This window comes from Equus caballus, chromosome 1, assembly GCF_041296265.1.
Source record: "Equus caballus isolate H_3958 breed thoroughbred chromosome 1, TB-T2T, whole genome shotgun sequence".
NCBI lineage: Eukaryota > Metazoa > Chordata > Mammalia > Perissodactyla > Equidae > Equus > Equus caballus.
Genome location: NC_091684.1, coordinates 78900054 through 78912146, shown reverse-complemented (window position 1 = coordinate 78912146; position 12093 = coordinate 78900054). Strand labels below are relative to the sequence as shown.

At 49.7% G+C, this 12093-nt stretch overlaps 1 protein-coding gene across 4 annotated transcripts in view; it reads left to right on the top strand.

Moving 5' to 3' along the window:
* The first annotated feature begins 2437 nt into the window (after window positions 1-2437).
* GALNT2 (polypeptide N-acetylgalactosaminyltransferase 2) overlaps window positions 2438-12093 on the top strand; it is a 198447-nt gene continuing 188791 nt past the window's right edge. Inside the window, exon 1 of one of the 4 annotated variants that reach the window (XM_023646249.2) lies at window positions 2438-2951. In XM_023646249.2, coding sequence (XP_023502017.1) covers window positions 2826-2951 — 126 coding nt within the window. In that variant the 5' untranslated portion in view covers window positions 2438-2825. The remainder of the gene's footprint in view (window positions 2952-12093) is intronic. The other 3 variants (XM_070228192.1, XM_023646248.2, XM_070228184.1) reach the window with 3 other exon arrangements.

The following is a 12093-nucleotide window of genomic DNA, read 5'->3' as shown; positions in this document are numbered from 1 at the left end:
TAGTTTTCCAAGGTACATGGAAGGTACTTTTTTTTTTTTTTTAAAGATTTTATTTATCTTTTTTTCCTTTCTCCCCAAAGCCCCCCAGGTACATAGTTGTACATTCTTCGTTGTGGCTCCTTCTAGTTGTGGCATGTGGGATGCTGCCTCAGCGTGGTTTGATGAGCAGTGCCATGTTTGCGCCCAGGATTCGAACCAATGAAACACTGGGCCGCCTGCAGCGGAGTGCACGAACTTAACCACTCGGCCACGGGGCCAGCCCCATTTGGAAGGTACTTTTGATATATAATTTAAATTTTCTCTTATTTCTGGATTATTTTCTTGGATTATAGCTTTTTTCCCCAATTTTGTTGAGATATAACTGACATAGAACACTGCATAAGTGTAAGGTATACAGCATTATGATTTGACCAACATATATTGTAAAATGATTACCACAATAAGTTTAGTTAACATCCATCTTCTCATATAGACACACATACAACAAAGAAAAAACAGTTTGTTCCTTATGATGAGAACTCTTAGGATCTACTCTCCTAACAACTTCCAAATATACCACACAGCAGTGGTAACTACAGTCACCATGTTGAACGTTACGTCTAAGATTATAGTTTTAACATTAATTCTGTTTCACCATTTTGTGTTTCTACTTTAGGGACTCCAGTTAAATGTATTTTGGTTCTTCTTTCCAAGCTTTCATTTCAACCACTTATCTTTGAACCTTTTTTACTTCTTTCATCTTATTTTCAATTTCTTGATTATCTTGTTACCATTCTTCAGTGTCCTTTTACATATTTATATTTTAATATATTCTCCCTTGGGCACTTTGTAATTACTGTTTCTGGGATAGTTTTGTCTTTATTTTCAAATGTTTTACTGAATTTGGTCAACTCATTGCATTTCTTCCTAATTGTTGTCCAGTCTGTTCTTAGTTTTTGAGTTTCTGATTCTAGTTGTATATATGTCTGTGTATATCCAAATATACAATACTTTGTTCAGTTTGATATGTGGTGTTACAATTTTCTCCTGATTCATGGTTTTATGGAGGGGCATTTTCATCAGTTAAATGTTATGATTCAATTTTTCATTGTAAGAAATGTGATTGATTTTCTGTTTTCTTTTTGCAGTAACTTTGTATGTAACTGATTTGTTGTTGTTCTCTTACTGGGTATTTTGACACAGGTTTCCTAGTTCAAGAATATTCTCTTCTGTCTGAATACTGAAGTACAGCTTTTAATAGATAGCAGTGGCTGAGGAAGGGATTGGTTGTCTTTTATTTCTGCAGGATCTTTCATTTTCCCTTCTTAACTCCTTCGTTCTCTTGACTGCCAGGCCTCCCAAGGGCACTGTCCTTTCTCTACTTATCTGACGTTTCCCAGAAGCAAGGCTTCTTCAAGGCTGCAACTTCCTGCCCCATTCTCTTTCAAACCTCTTCCCTTCTTCAGTTAGGTAACTGGCCAGTGTTATTTTCAGTTCTTGGTGTTGGACTTTCTCTGTATAGAGGGATTTCCCCTGGGCCTCACTGAAGTCCTTGGCAACAATGGAGGGAGCTCTGTTGGAATTTGATGTCTTTTCTTTCTTCTCCTTAAAAAGTAATTTGAAGTTCAGTTCATGGCATTCCCTCTCCTACTAGCAGTGAAGGCTTGTTTATTTGTGTTTGTATTTTGTTGAGGATATGAGTAGAGATCCAGATTCAGGCAACTGCCATTATTTTCTAGACAGGGAAGCTCCTGAAATCACTTTTAAAAATATCAAGCGCTAAGTAACATTTCTTTCTTTCCTAGGACCACTGGAAACTCTGCACATTACAAGGGCATCATCAAGGTTACATAGATTCTGTTACAAGACAGATCTGTCTTCTTGCATCTTCAAAGATGTTTAGTGTGCTAACGCTTCTTCCTTTCTTAAGAAAGCAACCAATTAAAAAAAAAGATTAAAAAAATATACATATTGCCTTCCTTCTTTATTTCATGTTTATTAAAAACAAAACAACCCAGTTATTAAGCGCACCGCCCATCCTGGGAAAAATGTTCCCTTGAAAATTAGTTGTCAGTTTCTACTTCTAGAACCCCACCTTTGCCTAAATAAATAACTAAAATTGACACCTGGGAATCAAGAACGTTTTGCTGCAAGATTAGTAAGAAAACTGCGGCGAGAGGCAGCAAAGTTGGGTTCAGGAGCGGGGGTTTGCACCAAAAAACTCAGGTCGGTAGGCCAGTAAGAGCAATCCTGTTAAGGGTCTGAGGTGGTCCCAAAGCTCAAGGACTGAAGAGGTGAAAATCGCGGCCCGTCAACGCGAGGCAGCAATGACCGAGAGTGTCCCTGTGCGTGTGCACGTGAGTGTGCGCGCGCCTCTCCCGGTCCCAGGCAGCCACCTGTCACTCACGGGGGTGGAGGGGCAGCAGCGGGCGGACGCAGAGGGGGCGGGGTGGCGGCCGGGGCGGGGCGCGCCAGGCCGTCCTGGTGGAGGCCCTCCCGCGGCGGCCCTGCCGGCGGAGCCCGGCGTGCTGCAGCCATGGAGACGCAGTAATCCCTCCTCCTGCCCGCTCCCGGCTCCCGCAGCCGCCGCCGATTGGTCGCCCTTTGCTCCCTGACCCCCGAGCCGCCTCCGAGCCGCCGCTTCCTGCTAGGGCGCCGCGCGGCGCTCCCGGCCTGGGCGGAGCTCTGGGCCGAGTGCGCGCCGCCTCGCCGCCCGGAGCCGCCCGCGCCGGAGGAGGAGCCGCCGCGCCTTCCCCTTCCTCCGCTCCTCCCCGCCCGCACCCCCGCGCCCGCCCCGCCAGCACTCGCGAGCAGCGGCGGCCCCGGCCGGTGGCCGAGTCGGGAGAATGCGGCGGCGCTCGCGGATGCTGCTCTGCTTCGCCTTCCTGTGGGTGCTGGGCATCGCCTACTACATGTACTCGGGGGGCGGCTCCGCGCTGGCCGCGGGCGCGGGCGGCGGCGCCGGCAGGAAGGTGAGTGGGGCGCCCTGCCCGTCCCGGCCCCCCCGAAACCCCGACTTCTCCAAGCGCCGCGGGCCCTCCCGGTGCCGACGCGCCCCCGCCTCGCCGCAGACCCCCTCGCTCCGACGGGGCTGCGGGGACCGAAGGGACTCCCCGCCTCCCCTGCTCTCTTCTGCCCGGACCTCTGCTCGGCCCCCCGACCCCAGCCCGGGCCTCCTAGCCGAGTCTCCAGGGCAGGGGTGCACCCGGCCCCTCCGCGCTCGCCGGGTTTGGGAGGGGGCGACCCGGCGCAGCCCCGCAGGGCTGGGCACCGTGACGCCCTCTTTGTCGCCCCTCGTCCCTCTCCCCACTCTCTTTCCTACGTCATTTAAGTTGGTCCGGCGTCCGGGAGCCCATCCCCTGCGGTGGGAAGTTTAGGGTTAGGGGTGTTGGGAAACACAAAAGGAGGTGGGGAGGAGCCGGGGGAGAGGCGGCTGCCTTCCCTGCGAGAGAAGAATCCAAGTTTCTTTTCAGCCCTTTGATACAGCCGCTGCAGATCCTCACCTCCTTCCCCCTTGTCACCTCGTGGCCGGGAGGGGACTCTGCTCATTACCTCTGGGGGCGTGGGCGCAGCCAGCCCGGTGCCGGATAAAACGGACTCCCCTGGGCCGGTGTAAGCGGTGCCCCTGCGCCCCAAGCGAGGCCGGCCACGGAAAGCGCCCTCCCACCCTTCCTCGCGGCCCCACGTACGCTTTGCCGGTCGGCCAGGCCCCCGCGCTGCCCGACGTGGGCTCTTGCCCTTGGCCTTCCCAGTCCCACGCGCCGTCACGCGGGTATAGTCTCTCTTCTGTGAGTGTGTTTCACAGGCTTCAGGCCCGAGTGATTAGGCCGTGGGACCGTGTAAGCCACTCCGGATGGCCCGGGGTATTCGGGAGGAAGCAGAGCGCCCGGAGGAGCCCGACGGCGCATCCTGTGGCCGTGCGCCAGCCGCGGGAGGGGGCTTCGGGCTGTGCACACGCTGCCCGGCGTGTTTGTGGCTTGTGGTGCTAATAGGCTGTGAAAGCAACGTTATCTTTTCCGAAATCCTGTAGTCCCTATACTGTGAGATTTAGTGATACTGCACCCCCCCGGAAATTCTGAGTTAATGGAGGTGGACCACGGGTTGGGCTGGAACCAGAGAATGTATCCTGGAATAAGCCTGAGGGGACTAACTGTACGCGAACAGATTTAAACCCTGAAGTTGGACGGTAAATGTCAACGCTACTTGAGGTTTGGCTGCTTCAGAGGATTCCTTCCTTCCGTTCTCCCTTCCTTCATTCATCCTTTGATTCTCAGCTGAAGGTATTAGATGGACCTAGGTGTCTCATTTGATTCTTGGTATTTCATGGGTTTGTTTTCTCTAGAGGGCCAGAAGTGAAAAGTCTTCCCATGTGCTGAATTGGCTTGGTTCTGAACTGACCATGCACTCTTAGCCCTTTTTTTTTTTTTTTTTTGAGGAAGATTAGCCCTGAGCTAACATCTGCTGCCAATCCTCCTCTTTTTGCTGAGGAAGACTGGCCCTGAGCTAACATCCGTGCTCATCTTCCTCTACTTTATATGTGGGATGCCTGCCACAGCACGGTTTGCCAAGCGGTGCCATGTCCACACCTGGGATCTGAACCAGCAAACCCTGGGCCGCCGAAGCGGAACGTGCGCACTTAACTGCTCTGCCACCAGGCAGGCCCTGGAATTATTTTGAAAACTTTGCTTCTCATTAAACTGCGCTTTGGCCAGTCGACGTAGTCTGGTGTGCTGACGAGGACTGGGCAAAGCTTTCTGCCTTCATGCAGAGAAAACCCAAACAGGCCGCACTTGGTATTTCTCCTTCCTTGATTTGTGCTGTCATTAGTAAGGGTGATTAGAAACAGCAACATTATGGCTTTAGCATTTGGAGAGGCTGGTTTCTCCTTTGTGGATTTCAGCTGGTGGATGATTTTTGAGGGGTCTTCCATGTTAACTTCTGAAGTGCGATCCTTAGTATAAGAAAAAATAAGCTGGGAACTCCTTGTGACCTCCTGGCACAGAGTCTCAAAGACTCTGTCACAGAGACTCTGTAGGAGAAAATGTGGGAAATGAAGAATTAGACATGGGTTGGTAATTTGGGATCCTGTTCTGTCTGTCAGTGAACCATAAAATTTAATCCTAGCCCTTAGAGAGGTTTAGCGATTTGTTGGTTGAGGAAGAGGTGTGCAGAACAATAGCTTTTGAGATTGTAGTAGATGACCCACTCCCTTAGTGTTGCAGACCCTAATGTGAAGAATAGAAACCCTGACCACGTTTCTGGAGGGGTGCTGTCCTGAATTTCCTAACTTGGAGTATAAAGCTGGATTGTCTTCTTTCTCCTAAATTGTTTCCATGGATTTAGAGACTAGAAAGTCTCTTCAAATTTAGTTCATCTTCATGATAAAAGGAAACACGTAGTTTTTCCAGCTTGTAAAGTATGAACATAAAGATAATGTGGTATGCATGTGAAAGCATAATTTAAATACTAGCTGTAGTTTTTTAGATGTCATTGGACTTATATTTCTTCTCTTGTTTCACACTGTTCAAGTCAAGACTCTAATTCCGTATTTAGCCAATTTCTCTCTGCCCTGATGTTTTCCACAGGGTACCAGGCTTCTGTATTAGGCTTTGGGGAATTGTCTGACAGGAGGCTGACTAGTATTTCTGCTGCTTCAGCAACCCAGTCCTACTCTCACTGTGTGCCCTGCCTGTTAAATAAGTCGTCTCAGGACTGTTATTCTCCATTTGGCAAAACCCAGAAAGCCAACTCACCTCAGATTGCAGATTTAATAAACTAAACAGGAGCAGGTGCTGCAAACCAACTCAGGCATTGCTGTGCAGCTCTGGACTCAAGGCTGAGGTTCCAGGTGTGTGGTCAATCAATTTATGCATCATATTGTTTAAAATTATATCTCATTTACATTTGTATAGATCCCTCCCTTCCCCCACATTGTGCTCTTTCCCCCTAAATTGATGATTTGCACTTCAAGGATGCCTTTCCTTTGAGCATCTTATAATGCTTTAACATTTTAATCCTGTTAAGTCTCCCCTGGGCCTTGGTATGTTGGCAGTGGATGGAGCCACGGAAGAGAGGAAGGAATTTCTGTTGAAATGAACCTGCCTCTGGGTAAAGAATGGCTGTTTAGGATGAAAGGCAAGGGTTTTTCCAGTTTGTGAAGAATGATCGCTACTGAACGAGAACTTGTCAAGCCCAAGACCCCTTGTCTCTGCTTCCCACTTGCTTGGGAGGTGAGGGAAAGCGTTAGCTGAAGGACATGACCAAGGGCCCGGGCAGCCTGTTCACTTTCCACCACCTTCCTGGATGCGCGGGCACACGTGCCGCAGCCCTGCTCTGGGGGTCCCAGGGTGGGAGCTTTGGGCGTGATCTTGTAAATGGCATTCAGGGGGAGGATCTGGGGGAGGAGGGTGGGCCTCTTCTTGGAATGGTGAGGGGCCTCACTTGGCTGGAGCATGTACGTGTGTAGTGAAGGTGAGGATGGAAAAGTGGAGGAGGAGTTTGGGACTAAATTGTAGAGGGCTTCAAATGCCACGCTGACTTGTTGCGTCTTAATTTGGTTGATCATACGGAACCAGTAATGTTTTTTGAGCTGGGTAGTAGACATTCAAGTGAAGGGGAATGGCATGAATCCATTTATTGGGACTGAGTAAGACTTAACTTTCTACTCCTTTCTGCTTAGTGACCTTTTCTAATTTACTGTCCCTCTCTGGGCCTCAGTTTCCTCATCTTTACAGTGGGGATAATCATTCTTACCTTGTGGCTGAGACCTAAAAGCCATTAGTAGGTGCTGGCAAATAGTAAGTGCTGAATAAATGGTATCTGGGGGGAAAAAAAGAAAAGCCTAAATATCCCCTGGAAAATATTGTGAACCAGGAATCTTTTTTTTTTTTTTTTGAGGAAGATTAGCCCTGATCTAAGTACTGCCAATCCTCGTCTTTTTGCTGAGGAAGCCTGGCCCTGAGCTAGCATCCGTGCCCATCTTCCTCCACTTTATACGTGGGACGCCTACCACAGCATGGTGTGCCAAGCAGTGCCATGTCCACACCCGGAATCTGAATGGGCAAACCACAGGTCTCCGAGAAGTGGAACGTGTGCACTTAACCGCTGCGCCACCGAGCCAGCCCCAAACTGGCCCCGAACCAGGAATCTTAAGTGTTGTTGTGGTCTCTGGAAAATTATTGGTGTTTTTACTTTTGTGTCCTTCATCCATTTCTCCAAGATTGATTTGGTTGTTCATTTGGGCTTGCACTATGAACCTTGAATGACATTAAAGACTACCTTTTGGGAAAGTGGTTCAGACAGCATGCCACTTCTCTCATACCTAGCTGTGGTGTCAGAGTGGGGTTCCTGTCAGTGGGCAGCCAGCAGGAAAGTGGCAGAGGACAAACCTTTCTTTGGTAGTTGTGTAAACAGTCAAAGTGTTGCTCGTGGACATGTTCCTAAGTGGAGGTTTCCTGTGGTGATGAGGCCCGCCCGCTCCCCACCCAGGCTCTGGGCTCCCCTGCTCCACCACTGCAACCTGGTTTCTCCTGGCAGGAGGGGAGATGGCCGTCATCACTCAAGTGTACATGGTTTGAGGTTGAACCTGAGGCCAACACACACTTTAATGGGCGTCAGCGTATCTCTGAGCATCTCTTTGGGTGGATGCAAAGTGGAGGAGACCCATACCACACCCCGCCACCTATAATCAGTTTGGAGTTTAAAGAAATTTCTTTTGAGATGAGAGTTTGAAGTTGAGGTAGGGACGACAGTAGCAGTGGGAAAGATCGTCCAACCAGAGAATCTGACAAATGGCATTGTGATATAAACTTTTCTCTAAAAAAATAAACTTTCTCTATTCTGGAGTTATGTTGTGGTTGCCTCCGGGTGCTCAAACATAACGGAAACAGATTGTGACTGATAAACAGCGCAAAAATAATGAGCTCTTCCCTGGACCCTCTAGCAAAAACGATAAAGAAGCTGCTGTACCCAGCGCAGAGACCCAGCGTGGAGCGGGGTCAGCCTGCTCATGCTCTGTCAGACCTTGTTGGGGCTGGCAGGGGAGACCCAGGAAGGTGTTAATGTTGTGTGGAGGCTTTCGGCCATCTGTTAAATCCCTTTGGTCTCTCCACCCTCCTGGTGAGTGGTAGGTCTCCTGTTTGGATCAGAGGAAGAGGTGTTTGAAAGGTGGTCAGAAAAATGGTTGGGCAGGGGGAGACATACGTATACATATATAATTTCTTGTTGCTGCCATTCATGTTTCGCAGATCTTTGAGGAGAGGGAAGTCAGTCTGGGAACACGTCCATTTCAAAGCAGGCAGTGCTGTGCTACCTAACTTCTAGTGAATCCAGAGGCAGTTGGTGTAGTGGAAGGAGGGAGCTAGGGGTGAGACTGCCTGGGGCAGAGATGAGGGGCACACACAGGGACTGCCTGTGAGGGTGTGGCTGAGATCCCAGGAAGGAGGCAAGGTATTTCTGGGAAAAATCTGTGAAGTCTCCTAGCTGGCCCAGCCAAATTCATGGGATGAGAAAAGAGCCAAACCTTTCCCAAGCCTAATCCCCTTTTTTGTTCTTCTGCTTTTCTCTGCATGAACTGTGTTCTGGAAGCTGTGTTTGCATGGATGATGCCGAGACATCAAGCCAGATGGATGTCCAGCTGGAAACACACCCATACAGCTATGTGGCACAGATTAAAATACTGAGATACTTCCCTTATCAGTTGTTAAATAAATGCCACTCTCTCATGACCCCCACCTGCCCTGGTTTTCCCTTGGGATCCATTTTCCATCATCAGCAATGAAAGAGTTGAAACCTCCTACTGCAGGGGCCTCTTGGACCCTGCTTCCGTGCTTGTGTCTCAGAGGTGCTTAAACAGGTTGAGGAGCCAGCCCAGTGGTGCAGTGATTAAGTTCGCATGTTTCGCTTCAGCGGTGCGGGGTTCTCCAGTTCGGATCCCGGGTGCGGACATGGCACCGCTTGGCAGGCCATGCTGTGGCAGGCGTCCCACATATAAAGTAGAGGAAGATGGGCACAGATGTTAGCTCAGGGCCAGTCTTCCTCAGCAAAAGGAGGAAGATTGGCAGCAGATGTTACCACAGGGCTAATCTTCCTCAAAAAAAAAACTCCAAAACAAAAAAACACGTTGAGCGTCACTCCTGTGAATGTATCACTTGGATCGAAGGAGATGTTGGCCTGGTCTTGCTTCCATGACCTGAAAGATCATCTTTCCCCTTGAGGAAGTCTGATTCTGTGTTGCTCTTGGAGATCCTTGTTGCACTATTGTGGCCTTGGATCCTTGCCTCCAGACTGCCTTATTGGTGAGGTTTCTGAAGGAAGACCTTTTGGCACTTCCATAAGCAAGCCCTCCTGCATGAGTTCCGGGATAGGCTGGGCCTAACAAGAAACTCTCCTCTATTGAGAAGTAGATTGAATGTATTGGTACAAGTGCTGCAGTGGACACTCATGCCCTCGGAGTAGAACTTGACCTCGCTCTTTTAACCGCTGTGAGGGTTCTCTGGCCTTTGGCCATGTGCTTGACCTTAGGGATTAACCCCAGGTGTGGAGGTGCCAGGACTGCCTGTCCAATTTCCTGGTCCAGTCAGGAGAGCCTCCCTCACCTTTCTCCTTTCTGACCATGTGCCCATTTCTAGGGAATAAAAAACTGGGCTCAAGGAGCTGACAAGTCCTTCCCCGTCAGGTCACCTCCTCCTCTCCCATGTCCCTTGCCCTAGGCAGGCGGATCTGTGTTCCTGTTCTCACTCTGCCTCCTGCAGGACTGGGTGAAAACACGAGGCATTTTTGCACTTAGTCATGTCCAGTATCATGGGCCTGGGAAGCATGTGTTGTTTTATACAGATTGGGTCTCTTAGCATGCTGGAATGTGGACGGCTGTGATTCATCAGGGCTGCATTTGGAAAACCAGAAATGGTCACATAGAGTCTCGCTCCTGGGCTTACGTTGGAAAAGCTTTCCCGGGCTTTGGGATCTTGGTGCCCCGTGTCTTCTGGGGCCAGCTGTCATGAAGCAGCAGCTGAGGGGTGGCTGCCTGGGGACATGAAGTGGCCTGCCCTTGGGGTGCCCGCCCTGGTGGATTGTTCCTTTCACCTCTGTACTCCTAGGAGTGTCTCCCAGGCCCCTCTTGCTGGCCACCCGGTCCTGCCTAGGCTAGTGGCTTTCTGCCTGGTGACTCTTTGGGAGGAGGAATGGGCAGGACAGCTGGGATAGAGTTGCTGAATTTCTAGACCCAAATCAGGACATGTGTTTTGACAGGGACAAGGGTACGTGATGGGTGGTGGTCGCTCTCTTTCAGGGTTTCTCAGCGTCGACACAGTCGACATCTTGAGCTGGATAATCTTGGTGGTGTGGGGCTGCTGCGTGCATTGTAGGATGTTTGCGGCTTCCCCGGCCTCCCCCCACTGGATGCTAGTGGTACCCCTCCCTCAGTTGTAACAACCAACAGTGTCCACAGGTGTTGCCAAGTGTTCCTGGGGCCAGAATCACCCCCGATTGAGAACCGCCGCCGTAGTCAATGTTAACTTTGATTTCTTTTCTTCTCCCTATTTTCTGGTTAGACCTTCACGAAACAGGCCTGCCTGTCTGTGTGGTCTGGGGTGGACTCCTGGGAAAGAGTGTTAACTTAATAGACACTTACTCTGTTAGTGCCCACTGTGTGCCAGGCATGGCTCTGATGCTTCACAGATATTGACTCATTTACTCCTCAATAACAGCTTTTTATTGCTCCCATTTTGCTGCTGAAACTGAAGCACACAGAAGTTAAGTAACTTTACCAAGGTCGCAGAGGCAGTGGGTGGCAGACCCAGGTTTGTCTGGTGGGAGAAATCTCTCTGGGCCTCTGGGTTCATCCACAGCCCAGGGCCCACCGCGGGGGACGTAGCCTGCTCTTGATTCCTGGGCTTGGCATGCCCCTTCCACGCTCTGGCCGTCCCCTTGTTCTGCTGCATTGTGTTGGAACCTTCTTGGAAGGCATTTTGGAGCCTATGCACACGGTAACGCTCTGATGGTAGTGTCAGTCTATTTTACTCTTTTTTCACTTTTACCTTTTGCTCTGTGAAATGTTTTGTATGTTCTTATCCTTCAGGCCTCTGACTGTCCTGAAGACGGCAGCCCTCAATTCCTCCTCCAGCAGGAGCAGACAGGAGAACAGGCTCTGGTCCCTTTCATTCATTCTTTCAATGAGTGTTTCTTGAGCACCTATGATGTGCAAATTCTCAGTACTTGAGTATTTGGGAATTCACAGGGAGTATAACGCACCGAATCCTTGTGCTTGTGGGACATTCATTCTGGGGGCAGGGAAGTTAGACAAAAATGTGATAGGCAAGTATAAATTATATAGTGTGAGAAAGGGGGCTAAGTGCTTTGGAGAAAATAGGGCAGGTAAGGGGATTAGGAATTGGGTGGAGGCATGGGTTGCAGTGTTAAATGGGTGGCCCTGTAGGCTCAGTGGGGAGGTGAGATTTGAGCAGATTCAAGCCGAGACTTGAAGCAGGTGTCTTTTTGGCTCACTGTGCTTCAAATGCAGCCCTGGTGTCAGCCGTGTCCAGCCTTTTTGGTGATCTCTCTACTTCTTGGTTTCTTTTGCTAAATAAATGAGCCAGTTTTCTTTCCAAAGGTGGTTGTCTTTGGTTTGTGTCAGTGGTGGAGTCTCCTCCATCATGTGGAAATCTCGGCTCTTCTCCTGGTTTCATATGGTGTCTTGGGTGATGTGTATACTCATCCTAGTGAAAATGGTGTTCACACTCCCATGCCCCCTTCTTGCCCCATGGGCCTGGGACTGCTTTAGGTCCCTGCGGGTTAATTTGCTCATTGACTTAGAATGTACTTACGGAACAATCTTGTTGCTTGATTTCTGAGCTGCTCTCTGTGAAGTGCTAAATTGGATTGGGAAAGCACTCACTGTCTGCTGTTAGGCCACCATTAAATCGCATCACACATTTGTGGAACACTTTCCACACACGTTATCACGTAATGAGAAATCCTTGCTGGTCCCTTTGCACCTGCTCCCGCACAGGATTTCCACTGTGATGTCATCTTGGCGAGTTGCTGTGGGTGATGGGGCATTGTTGATTCTCGTCTGCAGGAAACCAGTGGTCAGAAGTCTCCCTGGTACCTGGGCTT